The sequence below is a fragment of the Heterocephalus glaber genome, unplaced genomic scaffold (genome assembly GCF_053883595.1).
Source record: "Heterocephalus glaber isolate CG9 unplaced genomic scaffold, H.glaber_assembly_v1.0 deba00001606, whole genome shotgun sequence".
Classification (NCBI taxonomy): Eukaryota; Metazoa; Chordata; class Mammalia; order Rodentia; family Bathyergidae; genus Heterocephalus; species Heterocephalus glaber.
Window position 1 is genome coordinate 38,541,853 of NW_028258377.1, and position 23,096 is coordinate 38,564,948.

Below are 23,096 nucleotides of genomic sequence, written 5' to 3' on the forward strand. Positions count from 1 at the left end.
GGGAAATGTAAATTCTAATACCAACAGTGTTTTTATATTCCCTGATGGGACATACCTCATGGTTCAGTATTTTTTTTTTTAATCTTATACTACTTTACCTCTCCCCTTGAAACTTTAAGCTTTTTGTACTCTGATTTAATTATTCAATAAATATTTTTTCACCATCAAGAAATGATAAATGCTCATGGAGATAGACAAGTTCAGCTTGATTGAAACATTATACAATATATACATGTACCAAAACATCGCATAGTGTACCACACATAGGTCCAATTTCTGTTTTTGTGTATCTGCTAAAGTAATTTTTAAATTACAAAATACGTAACAGGCACGTAGTATGTATTAGGTGCTCTCCTAAGTGGTGTGAAAACAGAAAATGAGGTATTCATGGTACTTGCTCTCATGGAACTTCAATTACAGAGTGTAGAGACCAACAACGAAGAAAAGGAGCAGTGATGTCCAGGAACTCTGGGCAGAGGCCTCAGGTAAAGAGCAGCTTCTGCTCTAGAACAGGAACCCGGATGTGAGCAGCCATGAGAGGAGCAAGGGTGAGGGGCAGATGCGTGGAGGCTGAAGAAGCAGATGGACCTGATGATACAGAACCTCTGTTGGACAGTATATGGGAACCGAATTTCTATGCCATGTCCAGCAAGAAGACATTGAGAATGTGCAATCATTAGGGCCTGAAATGGTTGAATTATTTTTTTAAAGACCCTTCTGGATGTTCTATGCAGCATACTTTAGCACAGACTTGTCCAGAGCAAGGAAACATTTTGAGGGGCAATTATGCTTCCCATGAGGAATGATGCTATTTGGACTACAGCAGTGGAGATGAGTACACGGAGATGTGGAAAAAACTCAGATTGTGTGTGTGTGTGTGTGTGTCTTCTCTCTTTGTCAGAAGGCCTATGCTCTGAGCTATAGGTGGCAACCTAGTAAGGAAGAAACTTAGGTTCTTACAGTAAATGAAATTGTAAGAACATATCTCAGTCCTTGTCTTCATATTCCCATTCAGATGACGTGCTTCGGAATCATAAGTTTTTGAAATTTGCTCGCTTTTGTTTCTCTTTGTTTTGGTCTTTGCGTCTCATGTTGGAGACTTTTCTCAAAAGACTTTTGAGGTCCATTTATAACCATAAGGCCTCAGCCGTCAAAGCTCCGCGTGAGAGAGAGTAGCAAGTGTCAATCAGTGGGCTAGGGTTTTGTTTGAAGCTCCTATTGGTTTCTTTCCATTTTTCCACTGAAGAATTGTCCAGTCTTCTGAGGAGAGATAGATGAGGCAAAGTTAATCACTCAGCTGCTGGTGCTTTTGGAGCCTAGCAATGCAAGGATGCAAGGGGCTAAGAGATCATTATTCACAAGCTGGGGTCTACTTGGCTGAAAACTTCTGCAGAATCAGTCCCAGGCTCCAGCTGGGTGGAGAGAGAGAGGGTCAGTTACCCAGCTGCTTTGCGATGGGCATGAACATTAATGAGCCAATTCCGGTCATGGATGGCATCTCCTCCCCGCAGCGGTCAGGGTGTCCTCGTTTCCCAGGCTGTCTGGGTTCTGAGGCGGGACTCACCAGCTTCCCATTGACATCCCCACCCCCAGCAGGTACAGGATTCATGCTTTCCTGACCTGTTCACTCTTTCAGCCCAGTTCTCGCTCGGGGTCATTGCTGTGCTAGCCTCTCTCACCCGTATGGGCCTGGTTGCTATCTACTTTCTCTAAAGTTAGTAGAGATCAGTGCTCAGTTCTCCGAGGCCCAGAGAGGGATGTCTTTAAGCACATTTTGAGTCCACGTTCAAACCCCTACTTGGAGAAAATGGAAAAGAAACGTTTGTACAGCACATTACAATTCCTTTGTGATTCACAGAAAGTGCAGCATAGTTGTGTTTGCTAGTTTGTTTTCTACTACCGTGAATTGAATCCACGACCTCTTCATGCTAGGAGAGCACTCTGCCATCTTTCATGTTTCACCTAATCTAAACTTCTGCATCTCGTGATCCCTGTCCAGTTTGAGGCAAGGAAAGTAGAAGCATTTCTAAAGCAAGAGAACATCAATATTTGGGCTGTTTCCCCTATACTGTACGTACAACATAAAAAAGTACCTCATTACATAGTGTTAGCTACCAGGTCCAAGCCACTTGTCAGCAAGTAATCCAAAGTTTTGCCTAAATGTAGAAAATGTGAGTCCAATCATACTTTTAGAAACAGGCTAAACAGGTTTATCAGTTTATGACTCAAAAGGAAACATTTGTGTTCCCGGCTTCCATTGATTGCATCACTCTCCCAGAAGACCAGTGCTGTGAACTTGCAGTGTGTGATGGGGGAAATCATCAGCCTCGAAAGGCCTTGCTGTGTCCATGCCCTTGACCACTGCCAGTTGGTGAAATATTTGTAAAGAGCTGCAGCAGGGTTGGGGAGATGAAGGAATCTTGGAAATCTGCTGAGCTGGCAAGCACATCTGACGGCTTCCTGGGTCTGAACGGTTCAGGACTCCAGCTTATCAGATGGACCACAGCGCAGACACAGGCACGGGAAGTAAACACTGCCAGGCAGCCAGCAGTGCAGGACTTGCTTTATTGCCGCTTCTCACAGTCGCACTAGTTGGAGAATCGTAGGCAGGCCCCAGGGGGTGTAGCAGAAGAGCTGGAAGCATGACCTTTGGAACATCCTGGAGGTAACTGTGAGCAAATGAGTTGATCTCTCTGGAACTCAGTTTCATCTTCTGTAAAATGGGATGATAATAATACCTATTTCATGTGGTTGTGTGAGGGTCAAGTGAGCTAATACATGTAAAAAGCTTAGAGCAATGGCTTCCAAGTAGATCCTAAGCACTGTTTCTACTGTTAGCGCTGTAACTATTGCTATTACACCACACACTCTGGAGCTGTGTGTCCAATTCAGTGGTCACCGGCCCCGTGCAGCCGCTGAGCATTTGAAATGTGGACAAGGGCAGGGATTTAGCTCAGTGATTTTGCCACCTGCTGCGCAAGCGAAAGGACCCCAGTTCAATCCCCGGTACCAAAATAATAAATAAATTAATTAAATTAAATTAAATGTTGTCAGTCAGAATTGGAGATGAGCTATAAATACTAAGTACAGACCAGATTTCAGTGGCTTTGGGAGACTCGTGAAATATGAAGAAAAGAATATAGATATCTCCATTGATTATACTGATTTCATATAGAAGTGATATATGTAGATATACTGAACCTATTGGAGATATTAAATATGCCCATATATTTACTCTACATGACATTAATTTTACCCGTTTCCTTTTACTTTTTTTTTTTTTGAAGTTGGTGGTGGGATGGAACTCAAAGCCTTGTGCATGCTAAGCAAACGCTCTACCACTGAGCTATACTCTCGTTCTTTATCTTTTTTGGTTTTGTTTCATTTTTCTGTTTTTGTTGTTGTTTGTTGCTTGTTTTTTTGTTGTTTTTTTTTTTAGAGAGTGGGTCTCGCTATATAACTCAGGCTGGCATTGAACTCACTACGAAGCCCAGACTGGACTTGAACATGTTATCCTCCTGCCTCAGCCTCCAGAGTGCTGGGATTATAGGCATGCACCACCATGACTAGCTATCCAGTCCTTTACTTTTTTGTTTTTTGTTTTTTTGGTACCAGGGATCAAACTCAGGACCTTGCGCTTTTGAGGCGGGCGTGGTGCCACTGAGTTAAATCCCTACCCCTCCAGTCCTTTACTTTTTTTTTTTTTTGGTACTGGGGATCGAACTCGGGTCCTTGCGCTTGTGCAGCAGGCAGCGAAACCACTGAGCTAAATCCCGGGCCCCAAGACTCTTAATTTTTAATAATTAGTAGACTTCAATTTGCCCTCCTTGGTAGATTTTATAGTCACATGATCTACGTCTATATGAATCTCTGAAGTCATGGGCACCAGATAAACTTGAAATCATGCAGCTCCCAAGATACCTAGGTGTGTGGGCAGGTGACACTTGGAAGAAGTGGGGAGTGGGGAGCGAGGGCAGGGATGAGCGGGCTGCCTCTGCATTTACAGACTCAACACTTAGCCTGGCTGAGTGCTCGGGGCCCTGCGAAGCCATCTCCTGCTTTGTACAGGAAGACCATGAGCAAGAATGGGGTGAGGTCAGGGACCACGGATGAGCACATACCTGAGTCTGTGCGTGTGTGTGGACAGATACACGCAGGAAATCTCACCCTCAAATTCACCTTGAAGGTGTACAATACAGCTGTTGTTAGTACAGCTCTAAGGGTATACGATTACTGTTATGTAATTCCCAAACATTTCAGTATCTCAGGAAGACCCCATTCTAGTCACTCCCCACCCAGCCTCTCCTAAGCCTGATCTACTTTTCCTCTCTATTTACCTATTCTGGACATTTCATATAAATGCCACAAAACAACACGTGGTCCTTTCATCTGGGGTTTTTTTTTCACTTATCATGTGACGCTCTTGTGCTGCAGTGTTATCCACGTGGTACCACACCAGGCCTTCGCTTCTCTGTGTCCAATCATCTCATTGCAGGGCCAGGCCAGTCTTTGCTCGGTGTCCATTTAGGTTGCTTCCACTTTTTGGCTATTATGAGTCATGTTCACTCTTGCCGGCAGTGTGGCAGGATTCCCGTTTTTCCACATCCCCCTCAACACTGGTTATCGACTTTGATTGTAGCCGTTCTAGCGGGGAGCCATGTCTCTTGGCGGTTTGGAGCTGCATTCGATGGTGAGCATCTTTGCCTGAGCTTATTGGCCATTTCTACGTCTCCTCTGGGAAAATCAAAATTCTTCCTATTCGTATTCTTAGCCTGTTTGTAAGAAGTGGGTTATTTGTCTTTTGATTGTTGAATTGTAACCTGTTCGGCATGTGAAGTGAATACAATTTAGGTAAAGCACCTAGCTCTCCAGGAAGACCAGAGAGTTGCCATCTGCCTTCATTTCAAATCCTTTCTTTTCAGGCACAGACCAATTTTTGAAAAGCATCTTTCTTTGTTCCCCAGAACCAGGACCTACTGCCAACAGTAAAAAGGTTATTAATCCAATCCCAAAGACAGTGAAGAGAATTTAGAAATCCAAATGGACTCTTGAAAATCCTTGCTTTCCTTCATGGCGGCAGCTCCTAGATCCTCACTGCCGTGCCTGAGCGTGACTGAACCTCTCTAGGTATGGTCACATCTGTTTGCTAGAAACACTGAAAACAGAAAGCAGGACAAGAATTGTAGAGACCTGAAAGAAATGACCAGTATAGGATCAAATGTTGCTTTAAAAGTTTGTTCCTGGGGCCGGGGATTTAGCTCAGTGGTTCCGCAGCCTGCCTCGCAACTGGAAGGTCCTGAGTTCGATCCCTGGTACCAAAAAAAAGTTTGTTCCCATCTGGGCACTCTGGGAGGCTGAAGCAGAAGGATCTGGGGTTCAAGCCCAGCCTGGGCAACTTAGTGATTTGATGAGAACTTGTCTCAAGAAGAAACAAACAAACAAACAAACAAAAAGATCTGGGGATGTATCTCAGTGTAGAGACCCTGGGATTCAGTCTTTAGTAGCGTCAATTAACAATACTAATACCATTTCTCCCGGTGAGGGCTGGCAGTGGGTCTGCCCACAGCAGAGCAGCCGGACACTCCACGGGTGGCCGAGGCCAGGGTGGAGATTGGCCAGCAGTGAGGCAAGTGCTGCCCATTTCCTTTCTGGCTTCTAGGACATTGTGTTTTCTGCCTCTCACCTTAAGTGTGGCTCAGTTGGCTCATGGGCACTCGATTAATCAGCTGTGATTAAATTAGTCCTTTTAGTCCATCTGCTCCCCTTGCTGCCTGCTGTCCTGCACACCTCCCGTAACCCTGAGGGCACTCGTCCCACACACCCTGCACGTGCTCACTTGGTCCCCAGGCTTCAAGGCCAGGCCATCCCCGCAGCCCGGCTGCAGCCATGAACTTGGAGAAGAGACAGCCATTTGCATGGGCTGGGCCTCCCATGTGCCTTCATTCATCAGCCGCTGCTATTTCTGTGGAGCCCGGCTCTGCCAGGTATGATCCTCGTCCAGCAAAGCATTCGTTCTTTGTCTAGTCAGGAGACAGACAACTAACTGATCATAGATTCCGCAGTGTGTGTCCGGTAGGGCAGGGAACAAAGCGCTCCACGTCGGCGCGATCCTGTGGCAGGCTTCACTCGGGTGACGCTGAGCTCAGGGTCAGGCGACTCAGCCTTGCCGTGGGCCCTTAGGGACACTTGCTAGTGGGGCAGGGAAGAGAAAAGGAAACTTCAAGACTGCCCCGCGTTGCCAGGCCTGATGGTGCATGCTTATAATCCCAGCACTCAGGAGGCTGAGGCAGGAAAATCACTTTGAGTTGAGGCCAGTCTGGGCTACATAGTGAGTTCAAGGCCAGCCTGAACTGCATAGCAAGACCCTGTCTTAAAAGAGGGGGGGAAAAAAATACCCAGCGCCCTTTGGAAGCAGCGATGGGATGGGCACCTCCAGGCAGACCCCCAGGCTGGGTGTCAGCTCAGGATTTTGAGCCGCATTGGTTTGAAAAGAAAAGGAGAATCCAGGCCAACCCTCCTTAGTACAGGAGTAGGAAAAAACAACCAGTCTCCACATTTTCTTGCCTTTGATTTGATGTTTATCAAGGGAAATCTTGTTTCATTTTTATAGCAAACGTTTATGACTTTGAACCAGGAACTGGCTTGCCCCATGTCGCTCCTGTGCAGCTTTGTCCTGTTTCCCGAGTTGGTCGTTTTGCAATTGTGTGAGATTTGTCAGAGGGTTTCCACCCACATCAAAGGGCAGAACAAGGTCCCTCTCGTCCTCTGGCCTGGTGGTTGCTCCTCCCAGGGAGAAAGTCGCTCCCAGATCGGGCTTCATTTCCCTCCAGCCTACACTGGCCTCCAGCCTTTAAACATACCTCAGTAGTTCTACATTGCAAACGTCTTAGTTCCGAGCCAGCTCTGCCTGACTCAGTAAAGAGAATGTGTTGGAAGGAGGCCTGGAGGCTTATGGGGTTCATCAGAAGGCTGGAGAGCTGCCTGTCCCTGCATCTCTGTTACCTGTAAGCCCGTCTCAGATGTGCATGGTGCCCGGGCTAACTTTCAAAGTGGGAGGAGGGGCTTTGTCTCCCAAAGACTCTCACCTACAGAAGGCCCCTCACCCCAGTTAGAAGGAAGTGTTTGGGGGTGTCCTGCGGCCTTGTTAGGGTGCAGCGGATGAGGTCCAGATGAGGAGGCACAGCAGCGTGACAGACTCCCATTGTAGGAGACCAGATAATGAGGATTGAGGCCTAATTGACCTTCGCTGTGAGCGCAGAAGAGAAAAACAGCAAGCTCTGCCTCCTTCGGCAACGAGCAAGCATGCTAGTGCACTGCAGGTTCCAGGGAAGAGCCAATAAGCTGAGGTCTGTTTACCTGTACATGCTGTGGATAACAAAAGGCAGATGAATCCTCTACTAACCTCATTGTTTATTCCCATGTCTAAATGAATAAAAGCAACTTGAGCCAAATATTCGGGACTCTTTGTCCACTAGAGGCAAAGAGCCCCCTGGACCCCTCATTCTAGATCATTCCTGTGTCTTTTGTCTTTCATCCTTGTTCACCCTCAGGCAGGGATAAACTCATACTTTGGTTCCTCCAACCCCGGAAAGATCCCAGAGATCCAGTGGAGGCTGGGGTTGAGATGAGATTGTATTCCTCACAGGATGATCTCAAGTGAGAAAAAGAATGAAAACCGGCACCATTGTCAGTGGCCTACTCTGAGCCTGGGCTGAATATATGTATTAAATCTCATTTACTCTGCCTGGAGGGTTTGTAGCAGGATCCCTGTTTGACAGACAAAGATATGGAGGCTCGGGAAAGTTGGGAGGTCTCCAGGTCCTGATAGCCACTAGCATCCAGACTTTGGTCGGCTAGATTTTGAAGCTCACCTTGTCTTACTGCCCTGGGTTCCTCTCCCCCGGATACACCAACTTGCCAAAGACTTCTTTGTCCCCCTCGCATTGTGAGAAATCAAGAGTGGGCAATGAGTCTGTCTGTGAATTCATCTCTGCCACTTCCAGATAATTGTTGGTCGCCCTCTGTCCCAGAATTCCTTTAGTGGTCCCAGCAAATATACACTTTCCCTTTCATCTTGCTTGATGATCTGCCAGAAAAGCCAGGAGTAACTCACTACCTTGTTGTTGCTCTGTTCTGTTCTGTCTTCTTTTAATGTTTCCCTTGACAAAGAAAGAGTTGTGTGGTGTGTGTGTGTGTGGTGTGTGTTGGGTAGATCCAGGTCTGTTGTGTGTAACTGATGGGTTAGGATCCTGCAGGTTTTCTAGGTGAGTATCAGGGGTGTATTCTCTGTCTCCAAAGCCAACAGCCAAAATTCATCCCACATGGACTTGGCAGGCTGCCACTGATTCTGGATTGTTTTTCCATTGAAAATGCTGAGCAGGCGACTTCTCAGCAGAGCTCTGGGTGGTTTAGCTTCAACACAGAGCACTTTTAGGAGAGGGGCTTTGAGAGACCATCTCATTCCCTTTTTAGGGTCTGAAACAAGAGGGATGGTCTGGACATTCATAGCCTGAGGAGGCCGTTACCCGCTCTGGAGTCTAGTTCAAGGCCTGTGGTAGTTTCTGTTTTGGAGAAGCAAGATGAACCTTAAGGGACATGGGCCAGGGGGCCAGGGGAGCAAATTGGGGTTCCCTGGAGTTGGCGGCAGAGGGGAGAAGCCTGCATCCACATATCTCATGGATCGTCTTTTGTCCAAGGACGGGTGGATAAAGTTGAGTAATGACAGACCAGGAGGATGGCATAGCCCTGCCCGGGGCTGGGAGATGGGCTGGAAGAGAGAAGGTGGGTTATCATGACCAAAGCAAAGAGAGGCTATCCGGGCAAAGGCGAAATGTGTGTACTACACGGGGACATGTCCTAGGAATGCTGATGGGAAAGGAAACGCCAGTTCAATCCCGGGACCTCAGCCCTCCCTCAAAGGCCTTCACTCTCAGGAACCTACAGAGGCAAACATTTACAACTTAAGTAGGCCTCTGTGTATGAACAATGTTTCATGCTCGGCTGCATTTCCAAAACAGAAAGCATCATTTTTGTTGAACAATTTCGGGCCTCTAGTGTCCTTAAATCAGTATGTTACAGTCTCTGGATAGTGAGACGGCTATGTAGCTGCTGCCTAAAAGAAAGATACAGCTATTTATTTATTTTATTTTTTCTTTTTTGGTACTGGGGATTGAACTCGGGACCTTGGGCTTATGAGGCAGGTGCCAGAACTCCTAAGCTAAATCCCCCAGCTAAGAAAGATGCATCTGGGGCCAGGGATTTAGCTCAGTGGCACTGTGCCTGCCTCACAAGCCCAAGGTCCCGAGTTCAATCCCTGATACCCGCCTCCAAAAAAGATAGAAAGATACATCTGTTAGTTTAGTTATGGATTATAGATCCACCGCTCTCACACATGGAGTAAAGAAACACAAACTTATGAACATTTCTGCCAGATGTAGCAAAAAACTTCAATTGTCTTAATATGTAAAGAGATCTCATATAAATAATAAGATCAATAATCTAATGAAAGTGAACAACAGAAATAAACACATCACAGAAGTTAATACTAATTGCTTTTAAATGCCCCGAACGATGTGCAACCTCGTTTATGATAAAAGAAAAACAATGAGATACCATTTCACCTTCCAGATTTGCGACACCATGAAGTCTGACGATACACTGTGTTGTCGAGGACGTAGGAAAATGGACATTCATCCATTCCTGGTAGGGATGTAAACTGGTACGATATCTTTGTAAGGTCTTCACCAACATCAATCAAAACTGAAAATTCACATACCCTGTTTCAGTAATCTATTACCATGTAACAAGCTACCCCAAACTTAGTGGTTTATAATTATTTGGCTCATGCATTTTTTTTTTTTTTAGTACCGGGGAATCAAACTCGGGACCTTGTGCTTGCAAGGCAGGCAGCAGAATGGCTGACATTTCTGAGGGTCAGAATTGAGGAAGGGTTTGGTCAGGCGGCTCTTCTTGGTCCACCCGGAGTAAGCAGGAGTGCTCAATGCTGTGACTCACTCCCAAGCTGCCTTGAAACCAACAGCCCTGAAGCCTCATGCTCCTTGGCGTCTCTTTCTCCTCTCCATCTTCTGTCTCACACAGCTCTTCTGGGCCTCTCCATATGGCTTGTATTTCTCACTGCACAGTGGTCTTAGAGTAGTGATGCAGAGCAGTTACAAAAGTGAGAAGTAGAAGGAGGGCCGGGGATTTAGCTCAGTGGTTCCACCGCCTGCTCCGCAAGCGCAAGGACCTGAGTTCAATCCCCAGTACCAAAAAAAAAAAAAAAGAAGTAGAAGCTTCCAGTCCAGTTAAAGGCTGTGCTGCTCTATTCTGTTGATTAACACAATTACTGCCAGCCCTAACCGCATATCCAAGGAGATGGAGAAATACACTCCGACTCATCATGGAGTAGTGGCAAAGACACATTTTATAAAAAAAGAATGTGAGGTAGAAGATGTTTTTGTGATCGTGTTTAGAAAGTTAAATCTACTATTTACACTTTGACCCACCAATTAAGTTTTTAGAAATTCTTTCTATTACTAAGCTTTAAAAATGGGAGCAAAATGTATGACCAAGGGTATTCATTACTAAGAAAAAGTTGGGGTTTTTTGTTTTGTTTTGTTTTTTGAGACAAGGTCTCACTGTGTAGTTCAGGCTGGTCGTAAACTCACTATGTAGCCCAGGCTGGCCTTGCACTTGTGGCAATCCTCCCACCTCAACCTCCCGCGGGCTGGGATTACAGGTCTGTACCACTACAGCCAACTCCTGAAATGTTAATAGTAAGACTAGATTAATCTAAATGTCCATCAGTAGAGAAGGGTTAAATAATACAATTTATTTATGGCCATATGATGGACAGTGGTGTGCCTGTTTAAAATTAACAGCTGTGTGTACTGATATTTGAAAGAGCTCCAAGATATACATACTTTCAAATAAAAAAGAAGGATGCAGAGCACCTCTAAAAAGTTGTCCAAGGAAGGAAATATTTCTATAACCCTTTTACAATAAACCCATGGAAGTCATATTTGAAATTTAGCCCACATACATGTTGGGCTTTTGAGGCCACACAGAGAGGAAGTCCTGCTGCTGCTTACTTCCAGTATTCCCAGTTCTGCTCAAACTGAAGTGCAAATCCTGCTCTCCTGGGAAGGCGGCATGGACATCCACACCTTGCAGTTCTTCCCACTGCTCATGTCCACATGATAATGTGGCTTTTGGAACCAGGCATCATAGGCTTAAAATTTCCCTTTATTCATATTAACTACTGAATCTTTTTTTTGGCACCAGGGATCCAACTCGGGACCTTCCACTTGCGAGGCAGGCGGCAGCACCACTGAGCTAAATCCCTGGCCCTTAACTACCGAATCTTGATAAGATAGTCCATCTCTCCAAGTCTCTGCTTTCTCACTTCTAAAATGGGGCCATAATGATACCTACTTCTTAGAAATAACAGCTTCTAAGTATACACAGACCTGAATTTTTATATATACCTTGTGTTCTCTAATCCTGCTAAATTCAAATACAAGTTCTAGGGGCTCCTAGAGATTTCTTAGTATTTTCTCTGTAGATGATCATTTCATCTACATATAAAGATTTTGCTTCTGCCGTGCCAATCCTATCCTAGTTGTGTCATTTTATTGCCAGACTATTTTGGTGGGGACTAGGTTTCAAAGTTTAATGGACAGATAAAGAGTAAGCATATCTGCCCTTGTTCCCCACCTTAAGGAGAAAGCATTGTATCTTCTCCATTCATACAAGGCATTCTCGCTGGAAGTATGGAGTACATGCCTTTAATCTGTTGAGATGGTTCTGTTCTACTTCTAGTCTCCTGATAGCTTTTACCATGAACAGCTGTAGAATTTAGTCCAATACTTTCTCTCCAACTACTGACAGGATTATATGGCTTTTTCCTTTCCTCTGTTAAAATGATGACTTTTGCGGGTGGATCTTCCAATGCTGAACCAACACTGCCATCCCTATAATAAAACCACTTTCTACATCCTGCCAGATCTGACTTGTAATAGTTTGTTTTGTTAAACAAATTTCTATCTATGTTCGTACTTTTTTCTTCTATTATCTTTATCCAGTTTTAGGATTAGCACAATGTTGAGTTCCTAAAATGAAGGGAGACATGTTCCTTTATTTTTCTGCTTTAAATGTTTGATAAAATTTATCAGTTAAAATATATACAAGCCTCGGACTGGAGATTTAGCTCAGTGGTTCTGCTGCCTGCCTCGCAAGCTCAAGGACCCGAGTTCGATCCCTGGTACCAAAAAAAAAAAAATGTATATGAGCCTGTTATTGTCATATAGGTAGGTTTACAAGCTAGGAATATACTTTCTTTAATAGGTACTATTCAAATTTTATATTTCCTCCAGAGTTAGTTTCATTAATTTGTCTTCCAAGGTACTTCTTAGAAATTGTCAAGTTAATTTCAAAACAGATTTTTGAAATATGCTTTCTATATCCTTTTAAATTCTGTAAAATCTGTGGTAATGTCTCCTAGATCTTGATATTGTAATTTAAAAAATGTATAATTGATATTGTGTAACAGGAAGAAAAGGTCTAAAGGAGCAGGGGAAGTGGGAGGGGTAGCGGGAAGGAAAGATGGGACAAGAAAAAATATGAGAAAAGGAAAAAAATGGAAACAAAATCTTTGCAAATGGGGAAAGGTGGAGGGGGTGAAGGGAGGGCAAGGGAAGGGGAAAAAAAAATAAGAACCAAGATACATCATGTAAAGGTACAAGATCCCAATGATGAATGTAACTATATTTTATACCTAAAATGTACCAATAAAGTTAATGGGAAAAAAAAAGAAATAACAGGTTTTAAAAAAGATGAGTAGAGCCCTTCGTACAGTGCCCAGTACCAAAGTAGTGGCCTTTAGGATTTCAACCATTGTCACATCACCCTAACCAAATCCAACCAAGAGAGTGTAGGCATCTGTTAGGATTTGGATCTAATATGTCCCCCCAAAGTCTCAAAGGTTCAGAGGGGGGTCTGCTTGGAGTAGATGGGTCACTGGGGCTGTGGCCTAAAAGGGTATATCTTTGTTCCTGGCTTCTGTCTTCTTGCTCTGCCTCCTGGCTGCATGAATAAGCAGCTTTCCTCCACGATGCCCTTCCACCACGATGTTTTTGACTTGGATCCATGGACTGAAACACCGGAACCATGAGCTGAATCAAACTTCCTGTCCTTTAAGTTGTGGTTCTATGATAGCATGTCTTGAGAATGGGAAAGCCAATATAGCATCAAAGCAAGAACCCGCAGGGACTTGGGGCTTTCAGCTGCTTTGGTACGATGACTTCAGTGTAGATTAAAAGTGCCAAACCACATGGAGTAGAGACCTACCACCTCCCTACCCATCAGCTGTGTGACACAGGCTCTGGCCAGGACCAGCATGCCCTGGGGCTCTAACCCTGGCTAAATCCATCTACCTACAGAGCTCTTCCAAAGGAAGAGAGTCTTCCAAAGACTCTCCCAAGCCTCAGAAAGAATTGATACACTGAACGGTGTAAATATCTGCCTTTTTTTTCTTTTTTGGTTTGTTGAGACAGGTCTCACTGTGTAGCCTAGACTGGCCTTGAACACTTGGTGATCCTCCTGCTTCAGTCTCCTGAGTGCTGGAATTACAAGTGTGTGCCACCACACCCAGGTGTCTTTTTTTAATAGTAAAAAATATAAATATATGCATGTTTCTGCCCTCTCCATGCATCCTCCACACCCAAAACCATTAGGGAAGACTCCAGTTTGCAGTGGTTCCATCCCTCTCTCCCTTCCAAGATTCTTTCCATTAATGTAATGGAGAGGTAAGAAGTGTCAACGTCCTCCAGCCAGAGACCACCAGGAACACACATGTAGGTGAACAAACTGGGGTTGCTACTTGGTACAGCAAGGGAGAACAATCCTCGGGGAACCACGGGCACTTAGGAAAAGGGCGTTAGAGAAGACTTGCAGGATTTGGGCTCACGTTAGTGATTTTCAAGAGGGTTAGAGAAGCGGGACTTTTCTCTATGGGCTGCAAAGGAAGCAAGAGTAATTCAATGGGGTTAATAAGGAACAACTAGAAGAAGGCTAAAGCTGCAGCAAGTAAAGAAGCAGAAGTTACTCAGATGAGGATGGAAAACGAGTGTTTGTGTTTGTGACTTGGACAATGTTTGTGTTTGTGTCTATCGGACATGGCTGCACAGGGCTTTTCCTCTTGTCTCGACCCACGGTGGTTACAGAATGACTTCGTGTGGATGTCTCAGTGCGAGAAGGCTGGTGTACAACAGGAAAACACTAAGGTGTAGCAACACCAAAAGCTTGCTGGCATTGAGACCAACTTCCAGACCCTGGGAGCTGCTTTGCTCTCTTGGACAGGAAGAGTCTAAGAGAGAATGGGGGATAGGACCTCAGTTTTCTGAGGACTCGGGTAGAGATTTGATGTAATACATTAAAAACAAGTAAGGGAACAAGCGGGTAGAGTGGGTTAATAAGAACTGCCATGGACAGTGTGTCTCCATCATGGTTTTCAGAAACTGTAAGTGGGCCGGGATTTAGCTCAGTGGTTTCGCCGCCTGCTGCGCAAACGCAAGGACCTGAGTTCCATCCCCCGTACAAAAAAAAAAAAAAAAAAAAAAGCTGTAAGTAAAAAACTGGAGCATTTTTTAAATGACTTTTTGGTAGCGGCGCTGCGTTCCGCCTGTTGTGATAGTATACTGAGATCTAAAGCTAAGAGGTTCCCGGCCACTGCCTCAGAGCCGAGGCCCAGCTCCAGTTGAAGCTGCAGCCGAGTCAGGATGGAGTCTGAAGGAGCAGGCCTGAGGCTGGGCCGGCAGCGCAGGAGCCAGGCTCGGCCCCTGTGGCCTCCCCGCCCGACAGACCCAGATGGTTCCTCAGGTGCAGTCTCCAGAAGGGGCAGCCGAGACAACGGCGGCAGGGCGAGGCAGGGGACCCCGATCCCGGGAATGGGACACTCTCGGCAGACTGGGCGTGCGTGGGGTCGTTTCGAGAAGACAGGGCAGGGAGCTTGGTTCATTGTGGGGGCTCTGGGTCGTGAAGGCCTTGAGCGCCAGTCTCCAGCCCTAGAGGGTGCGACCCTGTTTAGCGCCCAAAGAACGCTGAGGGGTCTCCAGGCCGGCAGGGCCTGTACTGGGGAGTTGGAGAAATGGGAGAGAGGAGAACGCGAGCCAGAAGCCCGCGGCGAGTCCAGGATGGGACCAGCTTTGGAAACAGGGCTTCTGAAGGCAGAGCGGGCCTCGGGGCTGGGGCCATCGAGCCATCCCGGGCGGATGGGGGAGCAAGCCCTGGGGCGCCCCGGAGGAAGGGGTCGGGGAGGGGACGTGCGGGAGGCCTGTGCCCCGGGGAACACACCGTCCGCCCTCCCAGTCCACACTCCCCGTCCGGAGCACACCGCGAGCCTGCGCTAGGAAGGGGCGGCGGCTCCGGGCAGCGCCTCTCCGCGCTCCCGCCCCCTCGGCCGGACTTGGCGCCTCCCCTGCGGCGGCAGCGGCCGGTCCGGAGCTGGGGTCGGGAGCCCGAGCCCGGGTTCTGATGTTACCGCGCCTCGGACCGGAGCGCAGGTGCGCGGGGAGCAGGCTCAGGGCGGGGGGCGGCGGCTGCGCGGTTCCTTCCGGGGGCCGACTCGGCGTCGGGTCCGGTGCGGGATCCACCTGGGCCCTGCGCGCCTCCACCGAACTGCAGGGCTTCCGGAGGAGCCGGACGCGCCCGCTGGCGGGGCTGGGGGCGCCCCGAGTCCTTTGGTCGGAGCAGCTGGAGGATCCAAGTCTCTCCTGGCCGGGATCGTGCGGGTCCCTGCCCGCACCCCAGCCTCCTCCTCCGACGGGAACCCAAGGAGAAAGGCCGAGAAACGCGCTCAGCGGCCCTCGGCTCCAAGTCTCGCCGCTCCGCGCGACTCTGTCGCCCCCTGCGGTTGCCAGGCCCGTGCCTCGGCTCCAGAGCCTGAAGTACCGGCTGCGCTGCCGTGTGCGCGCGGCCTGGCCGCCTCTCTCCAGGTGCCGCCAGCCAGGTGGACCTCTCAGAGGAGGTGACTGTCCTCCTAGGAGCTGAAGTCATTTCCAAGGCTGAGAGTGAGAACCAGCATGTAGGGCCGGCCTGACGGGTGTGGAGCCCAGTCAGACCTAGCATGGGTGCCCGGAGTCAGGACAGCCCCAGGCCCAGGAGCCCAGCCCGGCAGGGAGATGGAGTTTGTTCCCAGGCCCCACAGCCAGCCAAGTACTGCGGGAAGACCAGCTAGGAGGGGCTGGCCGGGACAAGCCCTTCGCAGAGAGGTCAGATGGAGGTGGCCTTTGAGAGAGTTTTTTCATTCCTGGCCCGTCGTCGTGGCATTTGAGGCTGGCCCTTCTCCTGACCCGCTCTGGTTACCTTGGATTTGTTCCATTGCCTCCCCCTTCTCCAGTGGAACTGTCTCCACCTCTAACTGAAATCCTGGGTCTGCCTGGGGCCTGGTCCACCCTCTACAGATCTCCAGATCCAGATGCCTGCCACGGCCAGACTTGCCATAGACGTGGAAAAGCGTGTGGGCCCCAGACTGGAGAGACTGGACTCCTTGGCTAGTCCCTAACCCCTGCCTCCTCCTTCCAGACAAGGCTTCCACCCGCCAGGCCCTCACTCTGAACGCTGAACTCACCTTTGTCCTCTCTTATTCTTTTGGTCCTTCGTCAGGTATACATGGAATGCCCCCAAGCCTTAGACTAGTGGTTTGCTTGCAGGGATTCTGTTCTGCCCCACCTGCTTTGGTGAGGCTTGGTCAAATGCCTGGGCACCTCTGGACTTTGGTTCTGCAGCTGACACTGACATTAATACTGAGGCTGGAGCCCCTAGGACAGGGCGCCCCTCAGCCACAGGCACTGGCTGGACTATGCGAGGCCCCCTGTAGCCAGAAAAGGGTGAAAACTCCTTGCTGTTGTGCTGAGGCCCCCAAACACACACTCGAGCAGCTGCAGCCTAGCACATCTCAGTCTCTACACAGGAAACAGTGAGAGCATACTGTGTGGACATCCAGCTGCTAAGGCCACCAATGCAAAAGCATCCTTGGAACAAGTTAGCTGTTAAGAAAACATGTGTACACATTTTGGTTGCCCATTCAGGCTGTTTTTATTTGATGAATTCAGAATCCTTAGTTAACACAGTACCTTCCAGATAAGATAGATGCTCACAGCCTCTTTTGAGGGCGTCTCTCTATTTGATCACCCTTACCTGTGTGTGGCAGGTCAACATGGGCAGGTGTAGGTGGCATGAGCTGGTAATGGTCTGGGCTTAGAAGGACTAGGAAGAGAGAGCGCTGGCATCTGAGAGCCAGGTGGACTTCTTGGAGAGGTGACTGTCCTCCTAGGAGCCGCCACTTAGCCTCTTTCCTCCTGAAGTCTACAGAATGGAAACACTTTGCAGAACACATCGCCAAGGTGGAGTGTGAGGACCAACCCGCAGGGCTGGGCTTAGTGGGCATGAGGATGCCCATAGTAGGTGGCAACAAGATGTCCTGGTGCAGGTCTGCTGAGGTCCTGGGAATGTTGCCGATCTGCCTCTCCCTTTTAGGGAACACTTCTTCTTCGTACTAGTAACCCCTTCTCTACCCTGACCAACAATCTGTAGCATGCTGGGCCTCAAGGAGGTGGATGGAGGGTGACTGAACTCTAAATAGCACCCGGGGACTCAAATGACCCAGCATCAGGCCACCTACTCTGTGGTCCCCACCATGCAGTGCCAGAAAGGCAAGCGCCCCCATCATTCACTGGGACCCCCAGACGCCCAGGCCTCAGAGCTGCCCTAACCCCACGCAGGCACACCCACCAGCTCTTCCCCTGGCTCCCTGCTGCCCTGGGGAGGTATCAATTTCCAGCCACTACTGCTCTGCCTGCCCGCCCGATTGTCCCTAATAATGGATGAGCAACCTGGTCAGCGTCCCTGGGTCCCTGGTGGCAAGCACCTCCCCCGTGCTGCCTCCTTCCCCAGAAAAGACCGATAGGAAGGACAGAAGCTAAGGAGCACTCTTTCTTCTCTACCAAGGCCACCTCTAACCTACTCCCTGCACATCTGTTCCTTCCCTTGCCAACCAACAAATATTTATTTAACATCGACCGACTGCATGCCAGGCACTGTGTGGCAAACAGGGCAGAGCTTGTCCTCAGGAAGCTCAGGGCGGGGGTGGAAGAGGGCGTAACAGGCAGGCAGACAGTTACAGCGCAGGGTGATGAGTGACAGGAGAGCAGAAGCACGTGGGGATCCCACAAGGTCAGGAGATCTTCCAGCTGAGCCCTATAGGAGGAGCAAAAGAAACAGGCCACTGAGGGGCTGAGGTCACCAGGCCATCCCCAGACACAGGGCGGAATTGCAGCAGCAGGGAGCACATTGTTCAGGAGTCTGCCAATAGTTTGGGCCTTGCTGGAACATTCTGGCCTTGGGGGAGGGGTGCGGCAAACTGGCTTCTGCAGGGTTTGCCCCTGGGAACCTATTCTGTTTGTTTGGCTTTTTTTTTTTTCTGGTGCCAGGAATCGAACTCAGGACCTTGCACTTGCCAGGCAGGCGTGGTGCCAATGAGCTACATCCCCGGCCCCGGAAATCTATTCTGGCTGCGTGAACTTGGAGGCATTCCCAGATCCCAGCCAGAGCTCTGCCACCTACCAGCTGTGTGGCCCGGCGCATGTTTCCCTCTCAGATCCTCAGGGTCTTCATCTGTAAAATGCAAGACTGCAGATCGCAGTTGTGGGGATCAAGACGAATATTTATATGAAGCCCCTAGAACACAACAGAGGGAGGGAGGCTGTGAAGCTCCCTCTGGCCCCTGACCTGGTCCCCAACCCTTCCTGGCTCCTCTGTGATCTCAGAACATCTGGGTCATTGTTCATCAGGGAAAGACCACATGGAGGAGCTTGAAGAGTGGCCAGGAAGCAGCTTGGGTGGGTGGCACTGTGGGTCTGGTCTCAGCCCCTCAGGGACCAGGTAAAGTCCACAGCAAGGGGCGCCCCAGGAGGCCGTGGGCTGGCTGCCAGCTCCTTTCTCTAAGGGGCTGTCAACCTTGAGCTGCTCCCTGGGACTGGTCCTAGTGCCTCTGCCATCTTTGATGCCCCTCTGGGAGGGGTAGGGACCGCATGACCTGGGAGGGGACGGGTAAGTCCCCAGGCGGACGCGTCCGCAGACTGTCCTAGCCCTCCCTCAGAGCGCCTCGCCCACCACGCCGCCTTCTGTTTCCGCAGGGTCCACGGAGCCAGCCTGGCCCAGCCTCCATCCTTACAGCCATGGAGGCCCTGGGTCCTGGGGGCGAGCGCGCCTCCCCTGCCGCCTGCCCTGGAAGCCCAGACTTGGGGCCGCCGTCCACGCGCGCCGACTCGGCCTACAGCTCCTTCTCAGGCGGCCCTGAGCCGCGCGCCCCATCGCCTGCGGCCGTCCTGCCTCACCTGGACGGGGACTACGTGCGCGCGGTGTGGGGCGGCCCGGGGCCCGCTCCGCCCGACGCCACCCAGAGCGCAGCCCAGCGGCCCGGGCCAGCGGTCGCCGCGCACAGTGGGCTCCAGGGGGCCCCGGGGCGGCTCAGCAGACAGGCCACCCCGCTGCTCTACGCGCTGGCCGCCGAGGCCGAAGCCGGGGTGCGGGCTGCCGAGCCCCCAAGCCCGCCGGCCTCGCGGGCCGCCTACCGCCAGCGGCTGCGGGGCGCGCAGCGCAGGGTGCTCCGGGAGACGTCCTTCCAGCGCAGGGAGCTCCGCGTGAGCCTGCCCGCCCGCCTGCGGCCCGCGGCCCCGGCGCACCTGCCCCCGGCGCACCCGCGCTCCTCCTCGCTCAGCCACCCGGGCGGGGACTGCCGGGCCCCCGCGCCGGGAACCGCGGGCCAGGGCCGCCTCGCCAGCCAGCAGCGGAAGTGGTGCTTCTCGGAGCCGGGGAAGCTGGATCGCGTGGGTCGGGGCTGTGGGCCGGCCGGGGAAGGCTTGAGCGAGACCTGCTTCAGCCCGGGCCTCGCCGGGCCTGAGCCCCAAGAACTGCCGCGGGCGGCGGGGGCTGCGTTCCAAGGGCTGCCGAGAACCCAACACCAGAGCACAGCAGAGCTGGACTCTGGGTCCGCGAAGCTCGGCGGTGCCAGTGCCCCGCGGCCTGGCAGTCGGCGGCAGAGCGCTTCGGGCGAGGTGCTGGGTCCCTGCACAGGCCCAGGAGGGGTCGTGGCCCTTGTGCAGGTGGGAAGATAGAGGGCCGGGCTGGTGGCGGAGGGAAGCACGCACGATGGCTGCGTTTCATCTGCTGTTGGCTCTTCTAGGCTGTTCCTCCAGGTCCGGAAAGCCCCAGACCACTGTTTCAAACCACGTTTTCCAGGTGAGCAACATGGGTCACTCTGGACAAAGTTGTGGGGAGGCAGCTTTCACAACTCTTGCTCAAGAAGGGAGCCTGGGCCCCCCACCTGCCCTCAGTCTCAGCCTTCTGCCTTTTGCAAACTGCTTGCCCAGCTGTTTCCCCGGTGCAGCGAGAGGAACCCCCTTTGATGTCGCTGTGTGGTCCCCGCCTGCAGGTTCTTGCCTCAGAAGGAGGCTGTCCTGGTGTGTCCGGCAGCGGGCCCTCGGAGCAGCCTGGCCGACTGTGAAGAGAGGCTTGCAGAGACCTGCACAGAGCCTGCCCGGCTGCCCTCCCTTCCTGATGATGAAGTGTTCCTAGAAGAAGCCCCTCTGAATAGGCTGAGATTGCCCCAGGGAGCCCCAGCCAGGTGAATTCCTTCTTCTCTGAACAAAGTGAGACACTCCCCTCACACCTGCATGTCTGGAAAGGGCGGGCCGGGCAGAGAACCTCTCCTAGAAGGACCCCTGTGGCATGGGGTGGGGTGGGGGGTAGGAGCAGGCTGCTCAGGAAGGGCCCACTCGTCTGTGGCCCAGTCTTTTCTGATTCACTGTCTCTTCTGCTTCCAGTGTCCATGCCTCTGACCAGAATTCTGGAACTGGCTTGGGCCAGGCTACAGACCCCCCCAAATATCCCTTCCATGAGTGTCCAAGGACTGCAGGGGCAGAGGATTACTGGCAAGGGATGAATGGCTCTGTGGCTGTCTCCAGGCCCACAAGCTGTAGCTCCCCTGGGACTCCAAACGGGGACATCCCACCCACTGACTCCACTGCACTGCTGACCCCCGACACCCCTCCAGCGGCAGAAAGTGACCCTCTCAAGCCTCCCCTAGTTGATGTCCTGGGTCCTTCGGGCAGTGCTACTGCAGGACCCCAGAACCACACTTCCCTGGGCTGGGGCACTGGCCAGTTGGGTTCCCGACCAACATGGCCCAGCCAGCGTCTTGAGGAGCTGGTTCAGGAGCTAGCCAGACTGGACCCCTCCCTGAGTGACACTCTTGCCTCTGAGCCCAGCCCAGAGCCGCCCCCGGGCCTGCTGGATGGACTGATTCCTCTAACAGAGGCCCAGGCCACAGTGTGGCCAGCCTTTAGGGAGCCAGGAGAGGAGGTCGCAAGTACTTCTGAGCCAGGGTGAGTGAGAGCACCAGGGACTCAGGATTCGGCTCCTCTGGAGTCTGGGGCAGGGCAACCCAGGAAGCTGTGGCTTTGTCCTCAGGTCCTGTCTGTTCAGCTTTACCCAGCTGCTACCAGCTTCTCAGGAGACAAGGCCAGAAAACGCTACCCTCCTACCTGTGCCCAACCAGCCATGTGGCCAGGGGCTCCCAGCACAAAACGTCAGCATCCAGGTCAAGAAAGTGAGCTCAGGGAGGGCTGGTCAAGGCTGGGCAGGGCAAGCCCTGACGTCTGGGTGGAGAGACCCAGGCTCCCTTGAATACCCAGCCCTCACCTCCTACAGGTGGAGCTAGCAGGCCTCCTCCAAAAGATGCTGCAGGACCTCCACGCCAGGCAGGAGCAGCTGCAGGGCGTGGCTCAAGCGTGGGCCAGGCGCAGGGCAGCTCTGGAGGCAGCGGTGGCTCAGGCCTGTGCACCCAGGGAGCTGGAGCGGTTCAGCCGGTTCATGGCCGACCTAGAACGCGTGCTTGGCCTCCTGCTACTGCTAGGCAGTCGGCTGGCCCGCGTGCACCGCGCCTTGGCCCGGGTGGGCTCAGACGGCGACCCTGAGGAGCGGGTAAAGCGGGTTCCAGTCAGGGTTGGTGGAGAGCCGGTCGGGGGAGGGGCTGCAGTTTCCGGCTGGCAGCATCCTGGCAGCCGCGCTCACAGCGCCCTCTCCCTGCGGCTCCAGGCCTCTCTGCTGCAGCGACTCGGCCTTCTTCGGCGACAGCAGGAGGATGCCAGGGAGTTGAAGGAGCACGTGTCGCGGCGCGAGCGGGCCCTGCGCGAGGTGCTGGCGCGAGCTCTGCCGGCGGAGGAGGTGCGCGCCTACTGCACGCTGCTGGCTGACAAGGCCGCGGTCCTGGCCCAGCAGCGCAGCCTGGACGAGCGAGTCCGGCTCCTGCAGGACCAACTGGACGCTGTCAGGAGTGACCTTTCTCCCAGGCCATCCCGGCCCCCGAGGACCTGTCCTCCGGATAAACAGCCATTCCCTCCTCCCCCTGTTTAGTTCCAGGCATCGGGGTGGGGAGCATTCCCCACCCCATCTGGGGCGATGCTGAGCAGGGAGGACCCAGGCCCAGCTGGCCTCCAGGAGAATCCTTCCCACTGTTCCAGGTGACCTTTCCCAAGTCTTGTGGGTTACCTGGGAATGACTTAGGGTCTTAAAACCTGCAGTATTGGGCTGGGGATTTAGCTCAGTGGTTCTGGCGCCTGCCTCCCAAGCGCAAGGACCGGAGTTCCATCCCCGGTACCAAAAAAAAAAAAACAAAAAAAAACCCCTGCAGTATTCCTTCCCCCTTTCTGTGGTGAGAGAGGACCCCTGTAAGGGTTGGTTGGAGGGAAGAGAGACAAGTCAGAGGAGCAAAACAGCCTTTTATTTTTTTCAATAAAAATTTCCCAGGGGTGTGTGTGTGTGTGTGTGTGTGTGTGTGTGTGTGTGTGTGTGTCTCCTGCGCACAGATGGGGGGAAAGGGGAGGGGTCTTTCTACAAACTGCACACCAGTCCAGAGCAGGAGAGGGACCTGGCAGATCATCAGTCGGGTCTGGCAACGTAGAGAAGACTGAAGAACCAGGCTGGAAAACAGCAGGGACCAGGTAGAAACTGGGCCCTCAACTCCATGTCATTGTGTC

The 23,096-nt window shown here is 51.4% G+C and overlaps 1 protein-coding gene across 8 annotated transcripts; it reads left to right on the top strand.

Moving 5' to 3' along the window:
* The first annotated feature begins 2,526 nt into the window (after positions 1–2,526).
* On the top strand, positions 2,527–22,871 carry Shroom1 (shroom family member 1). 8 transcript variants are annotated; one of them, XM_087194976.1, is made up of 10 exons: positions 15,481–15,560; positions 16,461–16,662; positions 18,489–18,896; positions 19,194–20,162; positions 20,243–20,298; positions 20,492–20,683; positions 20,883–21,443; positions 21,529–21,667; positions 21,769–22,041; positions 22,156–22,871. In XM_087194976.1, exons 4-10 carry the CDS (start codon positions 19,236–19,238, stop codon positions 22,471–22,473), a joined length of 2,466 nt encoding a protein of 821 aa, XP_087051102.1. In that variant the 5' UTR covers positions 15,481–15,560; positions 16,461–16,662; positions 18,489–18,896; positions 19,194–19,235; the 3' UTR covers positions 22,474–22,871. The 8 variants fall into 8 exon arrangements, with proteins under 8 accessions (XP_012934426.1, XP_004836655.1, XP_021097070.1 ...); XM_087194977.1 differs by lacking the exon at positions 16,461–16,662 and having other exon boundaries at positions 15,474–15,560; XM_087194974.1 differs by lacking the exon at positions 15,481–15,560 and having other exon boundaries at positions 16,013–16,662.
* The last annotated feature ends 225 nt before the right edge of the window (positions 22,872–23,096 follow it).